General features: G+C 31.0%; 5 protein-coding genes and 1 pseudogene across 17 annotated transcripts; 3 read left to right on the forward strand and 3 right to left on the reverse strand.

Moving 5' to 3' along the window:
* Positions 1-89: 89 nt before the first annotated feature.
* On the reverse strand, positions 90-2,815 carry GatB (glutamyl-tRNA(Gln) amidotransferase subunit B, mitochondrial). 3 transcript variants are annotated; one of them, XM_066744367.1, is made up of 10 exons: positions 2,400-2,815; positions 2,163-2,310; positions 1,990-2,103; positions 1,740-1,912; positions 1,524-1,672; positions 1,205-1,440; positions 942-1,124; positions 730-866; positions 552-675; positions 90-312 (listed from the first exon to the last, which is right to left on the reverse strand). In XM_066744367.1, exons 1-10 carry the CDS (start codon positions 2,510-2,512, stop codon positions 91-93), a joined length of 1,599 nt encoding a protein of 532 aa, XP_066600464.1. In that variant the 5' UTR covers positions 2,513-2,815; the 3' UTR covers position 90. The 3 variants fall into 3 exon arrangements, with proteins under 3 accessions (XP_066600464.1, XP_066600465.1, XP_066600463.1); XM_066744368.1 differs by having other exon boundaries at positions 1,050-1,124; positions 2,163-2,322; XM_066744366.1 differs by having other exon boundaries at positions 2,163-2,322.
* A 54-nt stretch (positions 2,816-2,869) lies between these two features.
* On the forward strand, positions 2,870-5,714 carry LOC136783960 (transmembrane protein 164). 11 transcript variants are annotated; one of them, XM_066744381.1, is made up of 8 exons: positions 2,878-2,888; positions 4,090-4,185; positions 4,275-4,420; positions 4,493-4,609; positions 4,695-4,773; positions 4,906-5,006; positions 5,077-5,352; positions 5,429-5,714. In XM_066744381.1, the coding sequence occupies exons 2-7, from the start codon at positions 4,119-4,121 to the stop codon at positions 5,290-5,292; spliced, it is 726 nt and encodes a 241-aa protein (XP_066600478.1). In that variant the 5' UTR covers positions 2,878-2,888; positions 4,090-4,118; the 3' UTR covers positions 5,293-5,352; positions 5,429-5,714. The 11 variants fall into 11 exon arrangements, with proteins under 11 accessions (XP_066600474.1, XP_066600478.1, XP_066600475.1 ...); XM_066744378.1 differs by lacking the exon at positions 2,878-2,888 and adding an exon at positions 2,903-4,018; XM_066744373.1 differs by lacking the exon at positions 2,878-2,888 and adding exons at positions 2,903-3,758; positions 3,825-4,018 and having other exon boundaries at positions 4,090-4,420.
* A 1,221-nt stretch (positions 5,715-6,935) lies between these two features.
* Positions 6,936-8,773, forward strand: Uch-L5 (ubiquitin carboxy-terminal hydrolase L5). The gene is made up of 6 exons (XM_066744370.1): positions 6,936-7,158; positions 7,320-7,383; positions 7,560-7,665; positions 7,753-7,940; positions 8,044-8,241; positions 8,356-8,773. The coding sequence occupies exons 1-6, from the start codon at positions 7,083-7,085 to the stop codon at positions 8,657-8,659; spliced, it is 936 nt and encodes a 311-aa protein (XP_066600467.1). The 5' UTR covers positions 6,936-7,082; the 3' UTR covers positions 8,660-8,773.
* A 122-nt stretch (positions 8,774-8,895) lies between these two features.
* On the reverse strand, positions 8,896-11,221 carry LOC136783930 (uncharacterized; annotated as a pseudogene).
* On the reverse strand, positions 11,017-13,310 carry LOC136783957 (uncharacterized). Its single transcript, XM_066744365.1, has 7 exons — positions 12,726-13,310; positions 12,466-12,654; positions 12,207-12,394; positions 11,963-12,132; positions 11,639-11,891; positions 11,422-11,573; positions 11,017-11,351 (listed from the first exon to the last, which is right to left on the reverse strand). The coding sequence occupies exons 1-7, from the start codon at positions 13,302-13,304 to the stop codon at positions 11,221-11,223; spliced, it is 1,662 nt and encodes a 553-aa protein (XP_066600462.1). The 5' UTR covers positions 13,305-13,310; the 3' UTR covers positions 11,017-11,220.
* A 2,649-nt stretch (positions 13,311-15,959) lies between these two features.
* Positions 15,960-17,570, forward strand: LOC136783931 (NKAP family protein-like). Its single transcript, XM_066744300.1, has one exon. It carries the CDS (start codon positions 15,960-15,962, stop codon positions 17,568-17,570), a length of 1,611 nt encoding a protein of 536 aa, XP_066600397.1.
* Positions 17,571-17,822: the final 252 nt, after the last annotated feature.

Consider the following 17,822-nt stretch of genomic DNA (forward strand, 5'->3'; position numbering starts at 1 on the left):
CAAATATATGAAGAATTACTCTTTAATTTAACGAGGAAGCAAATACAAATTAAACAGTCATAGAAAGAAGTCTTTAAAATTTTCTGTAATTTATTGTTCGTTTAACAATTTTGTCATAAATTTGCCAATAGTTCTTTTATCGATGCGACACTCGCTGAGCTTATACGCAGCGTATATTAATTTCTGAACTGCATTTGTCTTTCCATTTTTATATTGATTAACAAGCTTCTTGTTATTATTTATTACTAATAAACAGATTTGATTTATTTCAGCATCGTTCGTTATACAGGTCCAATTGTTTTCTGCAATTATCTAAAAAAACAAAATATTTAAAAATTTGAGACTCACAATTGTGCCTAAGACTATACGTGGTTTCTTGATGATCACAGTTTTCAAGTGAAATAAATTTTTAATATCTCTTAAAAATTCCAATTTATCCATGAAGGTGGCAGATCGCGTAGTATTGAGAAGTTCCTTTATCAAGGCACTCGTATATAAAGCTCTAATACCTTCGGGAACCCAAGAAAAGTCGATCTTACTAGGACGCTTACCTCTTTAACTGATTTGTTGGGATCAACTAAAACTTTTTTTAAAACACTAGTTAAAATATCAGCATTAGTTTCTTGATACTGTAAAAGATCTACCATTTCATTTATACAATTGCTATAGCTTGTCCTGAAAAATCATACGAATTAGTATCCTTATAATGACAACTTTTTTTTAACTTACCAAAAATCTGATTTTAATTTATTTTCATACATAAATGTCTTGATTGTAGTTGTTAAAAAGTATACTATTAATGAGGCTTCACGATTCATATTTCTTTCCATAGCATTTAGAAATAACTTCAGCGCATATTCATCATTCTACAAAAAATAATATCTACATATATTAAGAAACGATTATTGTTAACATATTTTATATATAATTTTCGAACAAACTATCAATGTATTTGCCATCTGAAAATTAATTTTGTACATTTCTTGTAACCGTTTTCGTATTTCACCAGGTAATTCAGGTATATTTTTTTTTAAGAAAACAGCACTAACAAGATTACTCTCGTTCGAGTTATTGAGATGAATTCGCAGAGGAGGTAAATTTGGTTCAGGCATAAAACGATAATCCTATAAAATATTGATTCCAGGAGTTGATCAAAATAAAATAAATCATCTCTTAATTAATATTCATGGTAATATTAACATACATGATTATCTTCTTTTTCACGCATAAGTACTGTTTTCTTTTTTATTGTATCCCATGTTCGCGTTTCATTTGTAATTTTCGCGCCACTTTCTAAAATTGAAATCTGTCGGCATATTTCGTAATTTATAGCCGCAGCAATAGCTCGTATACTTCCAATATTTTTCAATTCTGTTCGAGTCCCTAAACAATTTCTATTTTCACTTATAGAAACATTGGCATCAACTCTCAATGCACCTTCTGCAATAAAAGTTTTGTAATTAAACAATATGTAATATAGAAATTTAAATACTTCCAAAGCATGTGAAACATTACAAAATGACCTTCCATTTTACAAGAACAAGTGCCTATTGCATCAAGTATTAGAACAAGTTCTTTTACTAATGCTGCTGCCTCTTCTGCATCGTGCAAGTCTGGCTCAAAAACTAATTCCATCAAAGGTAATCCAGCTCGATTTAGGTCAATAAAAATACTTAAAAAAAAGATATATTTTTATGTTTGAAAAATGTATACTTTAAAAATCTAACAAATTATCTTACTTTTGCGATTCAGTTTCATGTATACTTCTTCCAGTATCATATTCCAATTGGATTTGTTTAATTTTAGAAGACTTTTCATACGGTACTTTATGTATTCTAGGGTTAAATACTGGAAATGTAATAATCCCATTACTTGCTAATGGATAATTGTGTTGTGTCATTTGATAGCCTGCCTAAAATAATTCTATGAATCTAAACTATTATGTAATACACTTTTAATATCATATTAGTTTGTTTTTCTTAGACTTACTGGTGAATCTGGATAAAAATAATGTTTTCTTTCAAACATTGATACCTCATTTATCTTGCAGGATAGCGCCAATGCTGTTAGAACTCCAGCTTCCACACATTGTTTATTTAAAACCTGCAATAAATAAAAAGTTAATATTTTTTATTAATAAATTTATGAAAGAAATTTATTACCGGCATAGTTCCTGGAATAGCAGCATCAAATAATGATACACAAGAATTAATTGGACTATTGAAAGCAGTGGATGCTTTTGAAAATAATTTTGATTTTGTAGATATTTGTACATGTATTTCTAAACCAATTGTTGGTTTCCATTTATCTCTAAAGGAAAAACTACTTTTATAACAGCTTATCATGTAGAATCTTAGTAAAAATTAATAGTATAACTGTAACTTTTGGTATATTCTTACGTTTTTAATTCTTGTAACTTAGTTGATAGGAATCGTGGGTTATATATTTTGCCTTTTTTTAAATTCCATTTGGAATTAAATACGTAGCATGAATTAAACATTCTCATCTTCATATTTAAATATATATATTTATTAGTAAGGTTATAAAAATTTTGATTCTTTACTTTTATATTTCTTGTATTGGGCAGCTTTAATGACAAATGTCGGTATAACTTTAAAGACCATGTGATTAATTTAAATACCGAAAATGATGTATATACATAAACCACATAAACACACTTTTCTCAAACTAGTTGTGTCAATAGTCAACTTCGGCTGCTCTACATACAGATGATATGTTTTTCACGTGCTGACTGTTGAATTGTATAATAGAATTGGAATGCTACTTGCTGATTGGTTACAGCAAAACAGATATCCAATCAGCAGTCAGTATTCTAAATTTAACAAGCAATCCAGTACGTGAAAAAGCAGCGTTTGATAAAAATCTCTGTAAGAGACTAAGAGTTACTAAGATATTTGACAAGCTTGAGTTGTGACTGTTGTGACTAATGTGACTTGTGAAATAAGTGAAACAGTAGTAGACGGAGCAAATGGGTACTTCCATAATTCTCGTTCTTCCAACAAAATTGTCCTAATCATCTGTTTGAATGTACTCCTCGCTCAACAGCCCCTTCTGTCCTAATGTTAGTGATGAAACAAAAATTCAAATGTGGATTTACAATCTCCGTGAGACTAATGTAGTAAGAAAGTAAGAATTGAGGAGGGAACTCCATTTTGACTTCCTTTCCTTGTGTTTTTACCAGCATAGGAATTAGTAGTGGTCATAGAGGAGGTCTTGAACACCCACTTTCTCATCACTACATTGTCTCCATTCTATGAAATGCGACACATAGGTCTGGTCTGGCTGGATAGATAGATCGGTCAAATACGTGCTTTTGGCCTACAAAAATGTCAATTCTGACTCAATTTACAATTAGAAAATCGCTATTCGAATATTCGAACTAGTTAGAACTAGATGGTATATTCCTAAAGAAACCAACAAAATAAAACGTCATACCGATAATCAATATCTCTAAAACTACGAAATTTGAATGAATTTGTAGAAAGATCTTATAGATAAAAATAATTTATGTATTTTATACTGCCTGGAGAAATACTAATTGCAAAAAAAATTGTTTTTCTCCATCGAAATCAATTTTATATTGGATAATCTAGCTTAATTATTGGATAAAAATCGATAGAAATGCGGTAACATAAAAACTATTCGTCCAGACAGTAAATTAAAGTATACAAACTCATAGAAGTTAAAGATAGAAACAGACCATGTACAGGCTAGTATATATGTCAATGACAGAGAGGGTAGTTTTTTCCGTCGTAATCGCAAATTGACTTCAAGCATGCTTATCTGGTATATTATTATTATAGCTTGACCGTGAATTAAGCACTTCATGTTATGCTATGGACGTTGGAAATTGTCACTTTGCGTTAGCACGGCACACCATGCACTTTTGATCTCTTCCAATATTTGTTGTTCTTTAAGAAATAATTAATTTTTCATGATTGAGCTAAGTATTAATTAAAACCGCATATAATTAATCTTTTTAAATAGGGAAAAAAAGGTATAACAATATTATAATCTGATTATATTATTAAAATAACAATTTTATAAAATTTGATTCATTATTTTTAGTTGATAAATAGCAATGTTTGAATGGGCATATGATGGTGTCAATGCTTCAATACCTCGGAATGTTGGACCAGAATGTCTTTACTACTTATCACCAATGTACCGTATAATAGAAACATTATTAATTTCTACTATTATCATTTCAATTCTAATTTGGGGATCTAAAAGAATTACATTGCCAAATACAGTAAGCCGTGTCAAACATGACTTTTATGGTAAAAGGATACTTTTGCTTATTATGTCTATGGTATTCGGAATGGAAATAGGTTTTAAATTTACAAGCCGAACTATGATATATTTATTAAATCCTTGCCATATTACAACTGCAATGCAGGTATACAAAACTTCATGATTTAACTAATTAAATATTCAATAATACTGTCAATCTAAATATTTATCAATATAGTTATATCTGTTGGTGGCTGAGCCTAGTCCAATGGTTACTGCAATATTCAGGATACAATTGAATTTAATGAATGGACCAGTATTGGCTTATTTATTCCCAGAAACAGAATCTAGAAAAGTAAATAATCTGTCTCATTTTATATATATTATAAAATAAATTAAAAGTATATTCCTTAGATAATTTGCGTTAATGTGCATTCCAGATTTTAGCGGATAAATCAATGTACTATATTCAGCATGGTCTAATGCTCATAATTCCTTATTACTTACTGGGAATTGGTGGTATTTATTAATATCAGATTTTTTATTATATTTAAGAAAAAAAGTATAATTAAGATTTTAAAAAATCATTGATAGTAAATATAAATATTTTGGATTTATCAAAATTATCTAATATGAAATTATGGAATGTAGGTGTATATACTGTTGAGCCTCTATCAGACATCAGCTGGTCAGTTTTCTCTTATGGAATAAATACAGCATATCACTTTTGGATTCTTCAATTTTTAGGAGTGGTAAATAAATTTGAGTTAAAAACTATTGATACGATTAATTGTTTTTTCTTGCCTTTTCTTTTTTATATAGCTTTCACAAGTGAATCTTAGTCATATGCTGTGTGCAGCTGTACTAGATCCTTTTGAGGGAATGTATTATAGATCTTGGACATTTGTTCATCAAGCATTGCTATGTACTTTGCTGTGCAAACTGATTGTTTACACATCTGATTTGTTTCTGTATAAACAAAAAGTATTAAAAAACAACATTGATATACGAAAGCGTAGTCATATGCGATGCGATTAAGTCATTATTTGTTAAAATATGTAAATATACTATATAAGATGAATTAGTTACAAATACAAGGTAAATTGGGTTATATATTATCTCGTATAAAGAATATGTATAATTTTTTTAAAACGTATTATTTTTACATTTATAGGGAGAGAGCTATTTTTACTATATATCTGTATGAAATGTTGTTCTACAGCAAAGGTTACTACCACAAGAAAATTGGCTAGTCAAACTATTTTAAATGAGCCAAATGATATCAAGTGCACTTATCTTAATCTATATGTATACCAAAGTTAAATCAGAATATCTGAGTACAAAATATTTGTAATATTAGATCTAGAAGACATATATTTTATTAAAGTACAGCTCTTATTTTTATCTTCATTGTTGATGTAAAAAATATAAATAAAAGAAAATAATATTTTCATGAATTATTTATGGTAAAGAGAGATTGTTAGTATAATATACTTGTAATATTTATTCTTTCCTATCCTTTCATCAAAATTTCATATTGTGAAAAAAAGTAATGAAATAACTTTTAGAAACTGTTTTGTGAAGAATGAGAATGCATATATACATATGTCAAGCAAAACCATAAAAACAGTACTAGCATAAAAATGGCTTTTTCAGTTACATTTTATAACAGTAAAACTAAATTCTTTCTGTAACACCCAATGTCTTCGAAAATTTATTACAATTCTTAAAGAGTTGACGAAATAATTTTATTTTGATGTGTCATAAAATAGAACTCTAGAAATGTTCTAAAATTCTTTGTATGCGAATGCATACACTTCAGCAAGAGCACATTGGTACATAGTTATAAAGATATTGAAAAAGGTTCGTTTCGCAAACGCTTAAATTAAATAGTATCCCATAGAGCACTAATTGACTTAAAGACTTCTTTTAGGTGTTTTTTAGTCAATTGGATGACCAAAAGATGTCTATAAAACAACTTTTAGTGAAATGTGCTGTATGGGATATCAATTCACCATCAAAGACTATGCAAAAAATGAAACGTCTTATTCCTTTCCTACCTGAATTTTTTCTGGTAGCGTTAAAAAAAATTGTAATGGTTTTAAATTATACTTAACCTAAATATAAATATATATTCTTTTTAGAAGTTTTTCCAAAATTAGGTTTACCTATTAACTAACAACAATAATAAACTTCATCCACTTGGTTTGGTTCGGAGATAATATGCGGTTTGAATGTTTTGTAAATTTTGTTATTCAGCGTCTTTCTCAAAGGACATTAGGTGGTAAAGGGTTAAGGTGTCGCTCTGTTGCTAATGACAAGCAATCACAAGTATTTACTTAACTTTTCTTCTTTGCAATCGCTTCGCCTTTTACGTCATCGTTATCTCTTTCGCTGCGAACAAAAATGTATAGATATAACCGAATAGCGGGTCGGATTTTCAGTATTTTTTAACTTAATCTATATAATTTTAGAATTTTTTTATATGTACACATGCATGTATATATGTACATTTTTTGGCTTGCGTCATGGATCCGTGCCGTTCGTATGTAGTACATACCACTCGAAAATTTGGCGCGTCACGGATCCGTGACATTCGCAGCGAATGGGATGGGGTCCCGGCTGGTCTGAGCCAGTCTGAGCTGGTCCCGACTCCCGGCCCGAAGTGGCCCGAAGTCCCGGACCGCTCACTCAGCTCACTGACTCTCACACTAACACACCTCCGATCTTCAACAATAATGAAATGCTTGCCACGACCAGCCGCGACGCAACGCAACTAACGCAAGTGACAGAAACAAACTAAAAATTAACCAAGCTAACTTGAAAATATGGCTGACTCTGCAGGAAATTGGTGTCTTATAGAAAGTGATCCAGGTGTTTTTACCGAATTAATAAAAGAATTTGGTAAATGGCTATTTCTATATACTTTTGAAATATCTACTTAAATAGATTCATAAATTCATTAAATTTGATTCATTTTAAATGTCATTTATAAGACAACATTTCTAACCTAAATTGTTTCTCATCTGTAATTTTTTTATTAAATTAAAATCTTTTTTGTAAAGGTGTAAAAGGAGCGCAAGTAGAAGAATTATGGAGTTTAGATGATAAACAGTTTGAAAATTTGAAGTAAGTTATTATTTTATAACCTTTAATTTAGTGTCAAATGAGATTTAAAAATAATTTGTATAGTTCATTCATAAATTAACTAGTTTATATGAAATATTAACTATTCACTAAACAATTAAAGTGGCTGATTGGAAATGAGTTTAATTTAATCTTTGTAAATGTGATTATTGTTATAGGCCTATCCATGGCTTAATATTCTTATTTAAATGGGTACAGGATGATGAGCCATCAGGAAATATTGTGCAAGATAATAGACTAGATAAAATATTTTTTGCTAAACAGGTATTAAAAGAATTTTTAAAATCAGAAAGGTTTTTCAATTGATGAAGTTTTTTAAACTTTTTCTATGCAATTAAAATAAACTTTCAGGTTATAAATAATGCATGTGCTACACAAGCAATTTTAAGCGTTTTGTTAAATTGCAAACATACAGATGTGTCCCTTGGACAAAATCTGGAGGAATTCAAAAATTTCTGTCAAAGTTTTGATGCCAATATGAGAGGTCTTGCTCTTAGTAATTCTGATGTTATTAGAGAAGTGCACAACTCTTTTTCAAGGTAGATAAATTAGTATTCATTAGCTTTTAATAATTATATCTTTAAACAAGTATTTAATAAAGATATTTAGGTTATAAACTATATATCTGTAATTAATTCACAGGCAAACATTATTTGAATATGACATGAGACAAGCATCTAAAGATGATGATGTGTTTCACTTTGTAAGCTATGTACCTATTGATGGTCGCTTATATGAACTAGATGGATTAAAAGACGGCCCTATGGACTTGGGACCTTGTCCATCTGGTGATCAATGGGTACAGGCAGCAAAGCCTATTATCCAAAAAAGAATAAACAAGTAAGCAATATAATCCAATATATTAAGCTTACACTTAAAAACAAAAAGATTATATATAAGCAAAAAAGAAAGTTAAAGCTCATGATTTATAAGTAATGTTTTTGCATTTTCTAGGTATAATGAAGGAGAAATACATTTTAATTTAATGGCAATAGTATCAGATAGAAAAATGCTTTACGAGCATCAGAAAGCAAATGTTTGCGATCCAGCAGAGTTAGAACGTTTACAAACGTTGATTGAAGAAGAAATTGGAAAATCAAAGAGATATCAAATTGAAAATATCAGAAGAAAACACAATTATTTACCACTAATCATGGAATTATTAAAGACACTTGCCAAAGAAGGTAAATTAGTCCCATTGTATCAAAAAGCAAAGGAAAGAGTACTTGAGAAGGAATCAAAGAAAAATGCTGCTTAGAGTAATCCATATATTACTTAAAAAAAGCAATACAAATATAACAAATGACATTTGTATTAGCTAATTTTCTCATGTAATGACAACTTTTTCAAATAAAAATTTACATATATAATACTTTTTGGTACTTTAAAAATATATTTTCAATTAACAAATTGCAACTACAAGCTAACCTTTCATTATTTATTCTTCTTACTATCGTTGATGAACGTAACACGTCCATTTGAATATTTCAATAGAGGTAAATGTTTGTTAAATTTTTCATCTCTTGCGGAATTTTATTCCCATATAGATGCTCTAGAATATCTAAAATAACATACATATAATTTAATTTCCTTTAATTCTTCATAAATTAATCCTAATAAAAAAGAAATTCCAAAAAGATTATTCGTTGATGACTTAATAGGGCAGTCATTAACAATGTGGGAAAATACGTCGCAAAGAAATAAGGTAGTTATCCCATTAAAATATTGTAAAACTTTAGGCCAAATTATTTCCTTCATACTTATTGTTCCTGTATCATACATACTACAAATATAAAATAGTAAATCATGGATAATAAAAATCTATAAAAACTAATATTATGTCCTTATTTTTCAATTAACTGTATCTTTATGTTATTCAAATAAACAGGATGAGAGCAATAAAGTTGTAAATGCAGCTGGTAGACCCATAATTTTCTTAATATTTTCCAATCTATACTGAGTTTTTCTTCCATCTTATTCCAAACTACTTTTGGAATTACAGCATCTTTAAGCTCTTGTATATTTGTACTTAACGTTAACTTTAATTAAGTTTGTATGTACATTTCAATTTTTTTTATCGTCCACGTAACTTCGCTGGTTGCTAGAAAACAATACAATTTTAAGTATAAAAAGAAATACAAATGATTTTCTGTTTGATTTAATAATACTAACAGTCTGAGTTCTCTAAATTTTGTCTTTTAAAAACATTATAACGTCTATAATTAGACGCTTTAGACCGTCTTGAAATTAGCGATGATTCCTGAAATTTTTTATCTCTTTCTGTAATATTGAGAGATTCCATGTGTGTTATTATTTTTTTATCTTCGGCAGTATATCTTTAAAAAATAAAAATCTATCATTAGGAAAAGAAATGATTATTTTACATTATCTGGAATTGAAATTTAATTACAAATCAGTGTTCTTCTCTGTATAGAGTTGCCTGAATCTTCTGTAGACACTATATATTGCTCTCCAAGGAAGTCCATTAGCCAGAAATTGTAAAAATTTTATCCTTTCATTTTGATGGATTAATATATTTGCATTATGTGTTTCCAGCATAAGAATGGATATACATTATTATTATTCCAATTGTGGTTCTGTCAAAACAAAACAAAAAAAAATTCTGTGTATCAAAGTTACAGGAATTAAAAGAATATAGGAGCTTACCTTGCAAAATGAACTCCAATTTCTTTTTATAATTTCATCTTCCATGTCAGAGCATGCTCCTATTTTTAAAGGGCCATATTTTTTAAACCGCTCTACTTGTTCCTTTGTCAATGTTACCGATCTTGGTCCTTTCAATCTGTGCTGAGGAGGTACTTTATGAACTAAATTTATTTCAAGATTGATTAAGGCCTGTAATTATATAAAATATGTGAAACATAACTTTGAATAAAAAATATACTATTAATTAATATACTACTTACATCTTTGTCAGTTAATAGGGTAGCTATCCGTCCTCTTTTCCCCGGACAATGTCCTCTTTTCCCCGAACAATGTCCTCTTTTTTTAACCTCACGGGGACGTCCAGGAGGATTTTCAAATCGTCCGAAAAAGCTATTTTTTCTTAATCCGCTATTGCCCGTAAAAAATTGATCAATAAATATTCTTAGAAATCGGAAATGAGTTGCGTGATGAGCGGTCCGGGAGTGGCTACAGTTGGGACCTTGTCCTTCTGGTTAAAGAGTGTCTACAGGCAGCAAAGTCTATTATCCAAAAAAGAATAAACAAGTAACCAATATAATCCAATATATTAAGCTTACACTTAAAAACAAAAAGATTATGTATAAGCAAAAAAGAAAGTTAAAGCTCATGATTTATAAGTAATGCTTTTGCATTTTCTAGGTATATTGAAAGAGAAATACATTTTAATTTCATGGTAATAGTATCAGATAGAAAAATACTTTACGAGCGTCAGAAAGCAAATGTGTATAATCCAGCAGAATTAGAACGTTTGCAATCATTGATTGAAGAAATTGGACAATCCAAGAGATATCAAATCGAAAATATTAGAAGAAAACACAATTATTTGCCACTAATAATAGAATTATTAAAGACACTTGCCAAAGGTCAACTAGTCCTATTGAATCAAAAAACAAAGGAAAGAGTACTTGTGAATGAATCAAAGAAAAATGTTGCTTAGACTGAACCATTTATTACTTAAAAAGAGTAATACAAATACGATAAATTACATTTGTATTAACTAACTTTCTCATGAAATGACAAGATTTTTAAATAAAAACTTACATATTCATTACTTTTTGGTACTTTAAAAATATATTTTCAATTGACAAATTGCAACTAAAAGCTAACTTTTCATTATTTATTCTTCTTATTATCGTTGATAATCGTAATACGTCCATTTGAATATTTCAATCGAGGTAGATTTTTATCAAATTTTTCATCTCTTAATTGCGGAATTTTATTCTCATATAGATACTCTAGAATATCTGAAATAACATACATATAATTTAATTTCCTTTAAATCTTCATAAATTAATCCTAATAAAAAAGAAATACCAAAAAGATTATTCGCTGATGACTTAATAGGGCAGTCGTTAACAATGTGGGAAAATACATCACAAAGAAATAAGGTAGTCATCCCGTTAAAATATTGTAAAATTTTAGGCCAAATTATTTCTTTCATACTTGTTATTCCTGTACCATACATACTGCAAACATAAAATAATAAATCGTGGATAATAAAAATCTATAAAAACTAATATTATTTTCTTACTATTCAATTAACTGTATCTTTATATCATTCAAATAAATAGGACGAGAGCAATAAAGTTGTAAATGCAGCTGGTAGACCCATAATTTTCTTAATATTTTCCAATCTATACTGAGTTGTTCTTCCATCTTATTCCAAACTACTTTTGGAATTCTAGCATCTTTAAGCTCTTGTATATTTGTACTTAATGTTAACTTTAGTAAAGTTCGTATGTACATTTCAATTTTTTTTATCGTCCACGTAACTTCGCTGGTTGCTAGAAAACAATACAATTTTAAGTATAAAAAGAAATACAAATGATTTTTTATTTCATTTAATGTTACTAACAGACAGAATTCTCCTCCAAATTTTGTCTTCTCAAAACATTGTAACGTCTATAAATAGATGCTTTAGACCGTCTTAAAATTAGCGATAATTCCTGAAATTTTGGATCTCTTCCTGTAATGTTGAAAGATTCCATGTGTGTTATTATTTTTTTATCTTCTTCAGCAGTATATCTTTAAAAAATAAAAATCTATCATTAGAAAAAGAAATTATTATTTTACATTATCATGAATTGTAATTTAATTACGAATCAGTGTTCTTTTCTGTATAGAGTTGCCTGAATCTTCTGTAGACACTATATATTGCTCTCCAAGGAAGTCCATTAGCCAGAAATTGTAAAAATTTTATCCTTTCATTTTGATGGATTAATATATTTGCATTATTGTGTTTCCAACGTAAGAATGGATATACATTATTATTATTCCAATTGTGGTTCTGTCAAAACAAAACAAAAAGAAATTTCTGTGTATCAAAGTTATAGGAATTAAAAGAATATAGGAGCTTACCTTGCAAAATAAACTCCAATTCCTTTTTATAATTTCATCTTCCATGTCAGAGTATGCTCCTATTTTTAAAGGACCATATTTTTTAAACCGCTCTACTTGTTCCTTTGTCAATGTGATCGATCTTGGTCCTTTCAATCTGTGCTGAGGAGGTACTTTATGAACTAAATTTATTTTAATATTGAGTAAGGCCTGTAATTATATAAAATATGTGAAACATAACTATGAATAAGAAATATACTATTAATTAATACGCTACTTACATCTTTGTCAGTTGTCGATAAATTTTGTTTTTCTTTAACCTTTTCTATCTCTTGAAAAATCTTCTTTTGTATTGAAGATTTTGAATTCGGTTTTTCAGCTGTTTTTAGTTTCTTATATTTTCTTAAAAGGTTAATTCTTGGTGGAATTGTCATAGAAGAATCTTCCATTTTGAAAGAAGCTATTTTCTTTTCGTCACTGCTATCAATAAGTAGTGGGTCTTTAATTGGATCTTTATTAATATAGGAAATACTGTTTTCTATATTTTCTAGAATATCTTGTTTCAAAGATAGCATTTCGTTTGACTCATTATATTCATTACAATATATTATGCTATCTAAGTCATGCACCAAATCAATTGCATCACCTTCTGTTAAAATGTTTGTATCATAAAACTCAGATTTAATATCTGCTAAAATAGAATCATCTGGGTCAGAATTACTAAACTTTATCTTTTTAGGACTAGGTGAATTTGACCTGTACGAGCCATTTCTCTTTTTAGGTGTTTTTAATAACAGATTCTCAATAATTTTACTAGGAGTTGTTTTAGGACTACTAAACAAGGTCGCGGAGTCCGCCATCTTGAATTGTACTAGGCTCCACCATGAGACATGGAGATTATGTAGTACCAGAGATGAAACGGGAGTGCTCATGCGAGGTCCCGAGGCAATCCCTACCGGTAGGCGGCGCTGGTGTTGGCAAACGCGTGTCTCAGGTCCATCTAACCCGTAACGCCATCTATCGGAAGAGACCACGAAGCACGAGCGTTAAGCTTAGAATAGGGTAAAACATATATGCATTGTTGCCAGAAAGCGGAATAAAGAGAGAGCGGAGATATTTTCTCGGACCTCTCTGTCTTTCTCGCTGTTAGCTTCTAGCAGAAGAGTCGAGGCAAAATCTTTCCGTTTCGCTTTGCCGAAAATCTACCAATATTCGATGTCATTTATATTTGCAGGCCAATGCCTTTATACATGATTTTTTCAGCATATTTATTTATCAGCATTGATTTATTTAAATCAATAATAAATTAAGGAAATGCGTATTTGATATATAATAATTATTTTAACTATAATTTCATCGTTATATTTCGCTTATTTCCGTAAAATCTGAATTTCTTTAGTTTATTATTGATTATTGTAAGTCAATGGCCATTAAAAAAAATTTAATCTTAAAAAAAAAAAGAAAAGTACCGTTCAGGAATCGAACCCGGACCGACAAATCGCGACGCTATTACCTTACCGCCTAGACCACGAGGCTTCTTCAGTGCACCGTAAACAGATAGTCTTTTTAAGGGCTTGAAATCTTCTTTTAAACCATATAAATAAACGAGCAACCGACAGCTTTATTCATTATTATTCTGTCATAATGGTACACAAATTAAGGAATAATTATATTTTGAATAGTTTTCAAAAGCTTTTCCAATAGCCAAGAACGAAGATAAATAATCAACGCTCGCAGTTTCCGTTCTTGGTTATTGGAAAAGCTTTTGAAAATCTACATTATATAATTATTCTTTAATTTGTGTACCATTATGATAGAATAATAATGAATAAAGATGTCGGTTCTTCGTTTATTTATATGGTTCAATAGAAGATTTCAAGCCCTTAAAAAGACTATCTGTTTACGGTGCACTGAAGAAGCCTCGTGGTCTAAGAGGTAAGGTAATCGCGTGGCGATTCGTGGGTCCGGGTTCGATTCCTGATCGGAACTTTTCTTTTTTTTTTTAAGATTAAATTTTTTTAAATTGCCATTGACTTACAATAATCAATAATAAACTAAAGAAATGCAGATTTTACGGAAATAGGCGAAATATAACGATGAAATTATAGTTAAAATAATTATTATATATCAAATACGCATGTCCTTAATTTATTATTGATTTAAATAAGTCAATGCTGATAAATAAATATGCTGAAAAAATCATGTATAAAGGCATTGGCTTGCAAATATAAATGACATCGAATATTGGTAGATTTTCGGCAAAGCGAAACGGAAAGATTTTGCCTCGACTCTTCTGCTAGAAGCTAACAGCGAGAAAGACAGAGAGGTCCGAGAAAATATCTCCGCTTTCTCTTTATTCCGCTTTCTGGCAACAATGCATATATGTTTTACCCTATTCTAAGCTTAACGCTCGTGCTTCGTGGTCTCTTCCGATAGATGGCGTTACGGGTTAGATGGACCTGAGACACGCGTTTGCCAACACCAGCGCCGCCTACCGGTAGGGATTGCCTCGGGACCTCGCATGAGCAATCTCCCGTTTCATCTCTGGTAGTACTAACTTGGCTTTTCTCCTAAAACTTCTCATATTTGCCACTAGATAGCGACTTAAGTACCTTCTTAGGGTCAATTCGACCAAGTAGGCTAGAGCCCGTCTGACTTAAGTTGGTATGGTCCCCGTCACATTAACTATACCAACTTAAGTCTGACTTGGGCTCTAGCCTACTTGGTCGAATTGACCCTTAGTTCTATTTCTGTGGAGCAATTGTACTTAATTCTTTGAACCACCGCGCTGTGCGTTGAGGCATTATACCCTCGAAGATTCATATCAGATATATGTATATCAATGTATATATTGAGATACGTAGTTTACCTTCTCTTGATACATATCGTATTTATTTGGAAAACTGTAGCTTGAATAAACACACTCGATATAAAAAAAGATCTACACCATCCTCAGTTACTACATCTCAACATGATGCTAGAATTGACTTTTTTGATGCAAGAAGATGAATGGAGGGGGATATAAAAAAATATGCACCACACACGACATTTACAATTTACATGGAAACGCGACGATGTGTTGCTGCAAAAAAGTTCAATATTCTGGCATTATATTATTTACACTTATCAATGTATTCTCCTCAATTCCAAGACTAGGGCCGGTGTCAGTACGAAAAGCAGGCAAGCTTCATATCCAACATAACTGCAAAAATCTGAAAGTACACATTTTGATTGGCAGTTTTTCAGATTTTTACTTCTTATGTTGGATATGAGGCTTTCCTGATTACTACTGACACCGGCCTCCAACGTTCCCAAAAAGCCCTAAAGTCAATCGAGCGCCCAAGCGCTACTTGAATTGACTCAATCTAATTTTCAAGATTATTGATTAAGTTATAATCGACTTTAGCAATCGAGACACAAAATATGTATACAAAATCTAACTAAAAATTAAAAAAAAATAGTGAAAGTGGAAAATTCATTGCAAAATATTATTATAACTTTTTGGTAAAAAAAAAATGAATTACTATTCTGGTACTCCATTTTTTGTTTTCATGGATGAACCACCGTTAAATCTTTCGGATGACAATGAGTTTTCAGAAAAGAGAGGAAAATTTAATCAAATTATTGAGCTTACTGATCAGGGCTCTGATGCTAGATCATCAACCATCATTAATAAAGAATTGCATGGTAAAAGAAATCAAAAGATTAATAAATTCAATGTAAATCAAAAGAATAATGTTATTGAAATGAGTGATAGATATAAAAAATCTGGACATTATAGAGATTATCAATCGCATAAAAGTCGACAAGTACCAGGAAGATCACTGAGCACAGATAAAAATACGCGAAGGTTGCTTAATAATAACGAAAGAAGCAGGAGTCCTTTAAAGGTTCGGCCCGTGCCTACAAAATCGCACTGCGTCGCAGATTTGATCAACAATTCAGAATTTAAATCGGTGGAAGAGTTTTCATATTCAGAAAACGGTTTGAAGAAATACGTAAATCGTGCAGTCGATATAGACAGTCTCACCGATATTTGTCAAGATTCTCCAAATGACTTGAAAAACGGGTATAGGAATGAAGAAAATAAAAATTTACTGAAGCAAAAGAAGAAAAGTGCAAACACGGTTGAGGAAGGTGCAGTAACACTAAACGGTAGTAAAAAAACATTCAATAACACAAGCTCGTATTCCAGAAACCACGTAGAGAATGGACTGCTGGCTGAGGTCAAAATTGAAAAATTAGGGACAAATAAGATATACACTGCAACTCGTGATAAGTATCAAAATCGATCATTGTGTAAATTAAAAAGCAGTTGTGCTCTGAGTCATAAGAAGGGAGATCCATCTACCGACGACAATGACAACGACAACGACTGCACAAAGCCAATTCCCAATCTAACGAATAATGTTCGCTTGAAACGTAATTTAGATCAGGATGAAAACAAACATTCGCCTTTGAAGAGGTCAACAGTCACAAAAATACCTATAAGAATCGACAAGAAGTTAAGAACGAAAAGCCCACTTGATGTTACTGAAAATAGGAAAAAACCGAAGCTAACCTCCGAGTCTTACGTTGTAGAAAAAACAGAAGGTGAGGTTAGCGAGTGTTTGGAGAAAGGGCAAGAAGAGGTTGTTATGAAAACGATGGATTTCGTGAAACAGTCAACTTCTATGAAAAACATGAGTGGTTACAATGCAGGAGGCGTGAGGCAGAATTCGCGGGAAAAAGAAAAAAAAACTTCTGTTTACCCGACGGATTATTCCGAACAAAGTAAATTGAATTTCTGGAAGAAGAAATTAGAGAAAGATGGCTACAATGGTAATTCCACGATCGATCAAATCTTTAACGAGGCAAAAGAGGTGCGCGAACACCGTAAAAGAGAGTTCGCCAAGTACAATAGCAGCGATTACAAAGAACCCCTACAAAGGCCATCTCAAGAGTTGCTCGACATTGGCATAACATTAATGGAGAAATCACTGGCGCAAGAAGATTATTCTTTGTCAATGTGTTGCGATGATGGGTCACCGGAGGAATATTATTCGAGCAGTCGTCCGTCCTCCAATTGGGCGTATTCGCGTGAAATGTTTCACAGAAATAGACCAGTGCATGGTCGATATTTTTAAAGATGGGGGGTCGCGGTGTAATCTCACGTAAGTTATCAATTTCTTTTGTAAATAAGATTGATTGATAAAAAATTGATACAACGAGATGTGGTACACAACAGGATATCCGTGGAGGATAGGAGGAGCGTGCGTAGTACGCGTGATGCGTAGTGCACGCTAGGACGAGGTTAATGACGTCACATAGAGAATGGCAGGAGCATGGGTGACCCGAAAAGAGGAGGCAGAATGATACCAATTATGTCATCAACGCAG

The sequence above is a fragment of the Prorops nasuta genome, unplaced genomic scaffold (assembly GCF_024137725.1).
Source record: "Prorops nasuta isolate Cenicafe-Biocafe unplaced genomic scaffold, Cenicafe_Pnas_1.2 PNAS00038, whole genome shotgun sequence".
Lineage (NCBI taxonomy): Eukaryota > Metazoa > Arthropoda > Insecta > Hymenoptera > Bethylidae > Prorops > Prorops nasuta.

Coding starts and splice junctions, on each gene's coding strand:
- GatB (XM_066744366.1), bottom strand. CDS start 2,512: ATGAAGATGAGAATGTTTAATTCATGCTACGTATTTAATTCCAAATGG. Junction 1,441..1,523: donor TTGTTCTTGTAAAATGGAAG/GTCATTTTGTAA, acceptor CTTTTATTGCAG/AAGGTGCATTGAGAGTTGAT. Junction 867..941: donor AGATGGCAAATACATTGATA/GTTTGTTCGAAA, acceptor TATTTTTTGTAG/AATGATGAATATGCGCTGAA.
- LOC136783960 (XM_066744377.1), top strand. CDS start 4,103: ATGTTTGAATGGGCATATGATGGTGTCAATGCTTCAATACCTCGGAAT. Junction 4,421..4,492: donor ATATTACAACTGCAATGCAG/GTATACAAAACT, acceptor TTATCAATATAG/TTATATCTGTTGGTGGCTGA. Junction 4,610..4,694: donor CAGAAACAGAATCTAGAAAA/GTAAATAATCTG, acceptor TGTGCATTCCAG/ATTTTAGCGGATAAATCAAT.
- Uch-L5 (XM_066744370.1), top strand. CDS start 7,083: ATGGCTGACTCTGCAGGAAATTGGTGTCTTATAGAAAGTGATCCAGGT. Junction 7,384..7,559: donor AAACAGTTTGAAAATTTGAA/GTAAGTTATTAT, acceptor TTATTGTTATAG/GCCTATCCATGGCTTAATAT. Junction 7,666..7,752: donor AAATATTTTTTGCTAAACAG/GTATTAAAAGAA, acceptor ATAAACTTTCAG/GTTATAAATAATGCATGTGC.
- LOC136783957 (XM_066744365.1), bottom strand. CDS start 13,304: ATGGCGGACTCCGCGACCTTGTTTAGTAGTCCTAAAACAACTCCTAGT. Junction 12,395..12,465: donor ATTGGAGTTTATTTTGCAAG/GTAAGCTCCTAT, acceptor TTGTTTTGACAG/AACCACAATTGGAATAATAA. Junction 11,352..11,421: donor ATCAGCGAATAATCTTTTTG/GTATTTCTTTTT, acceptor ATGTTATTTCAG/ATATTCTAGAGTATCTATAT.
- LOC136783931 (XM_066744300.1), top strand. CDS start 15,960: ATGAATTACTATTCTGGTACTCCATTTTTTGTTTTCATGGATGAACCA.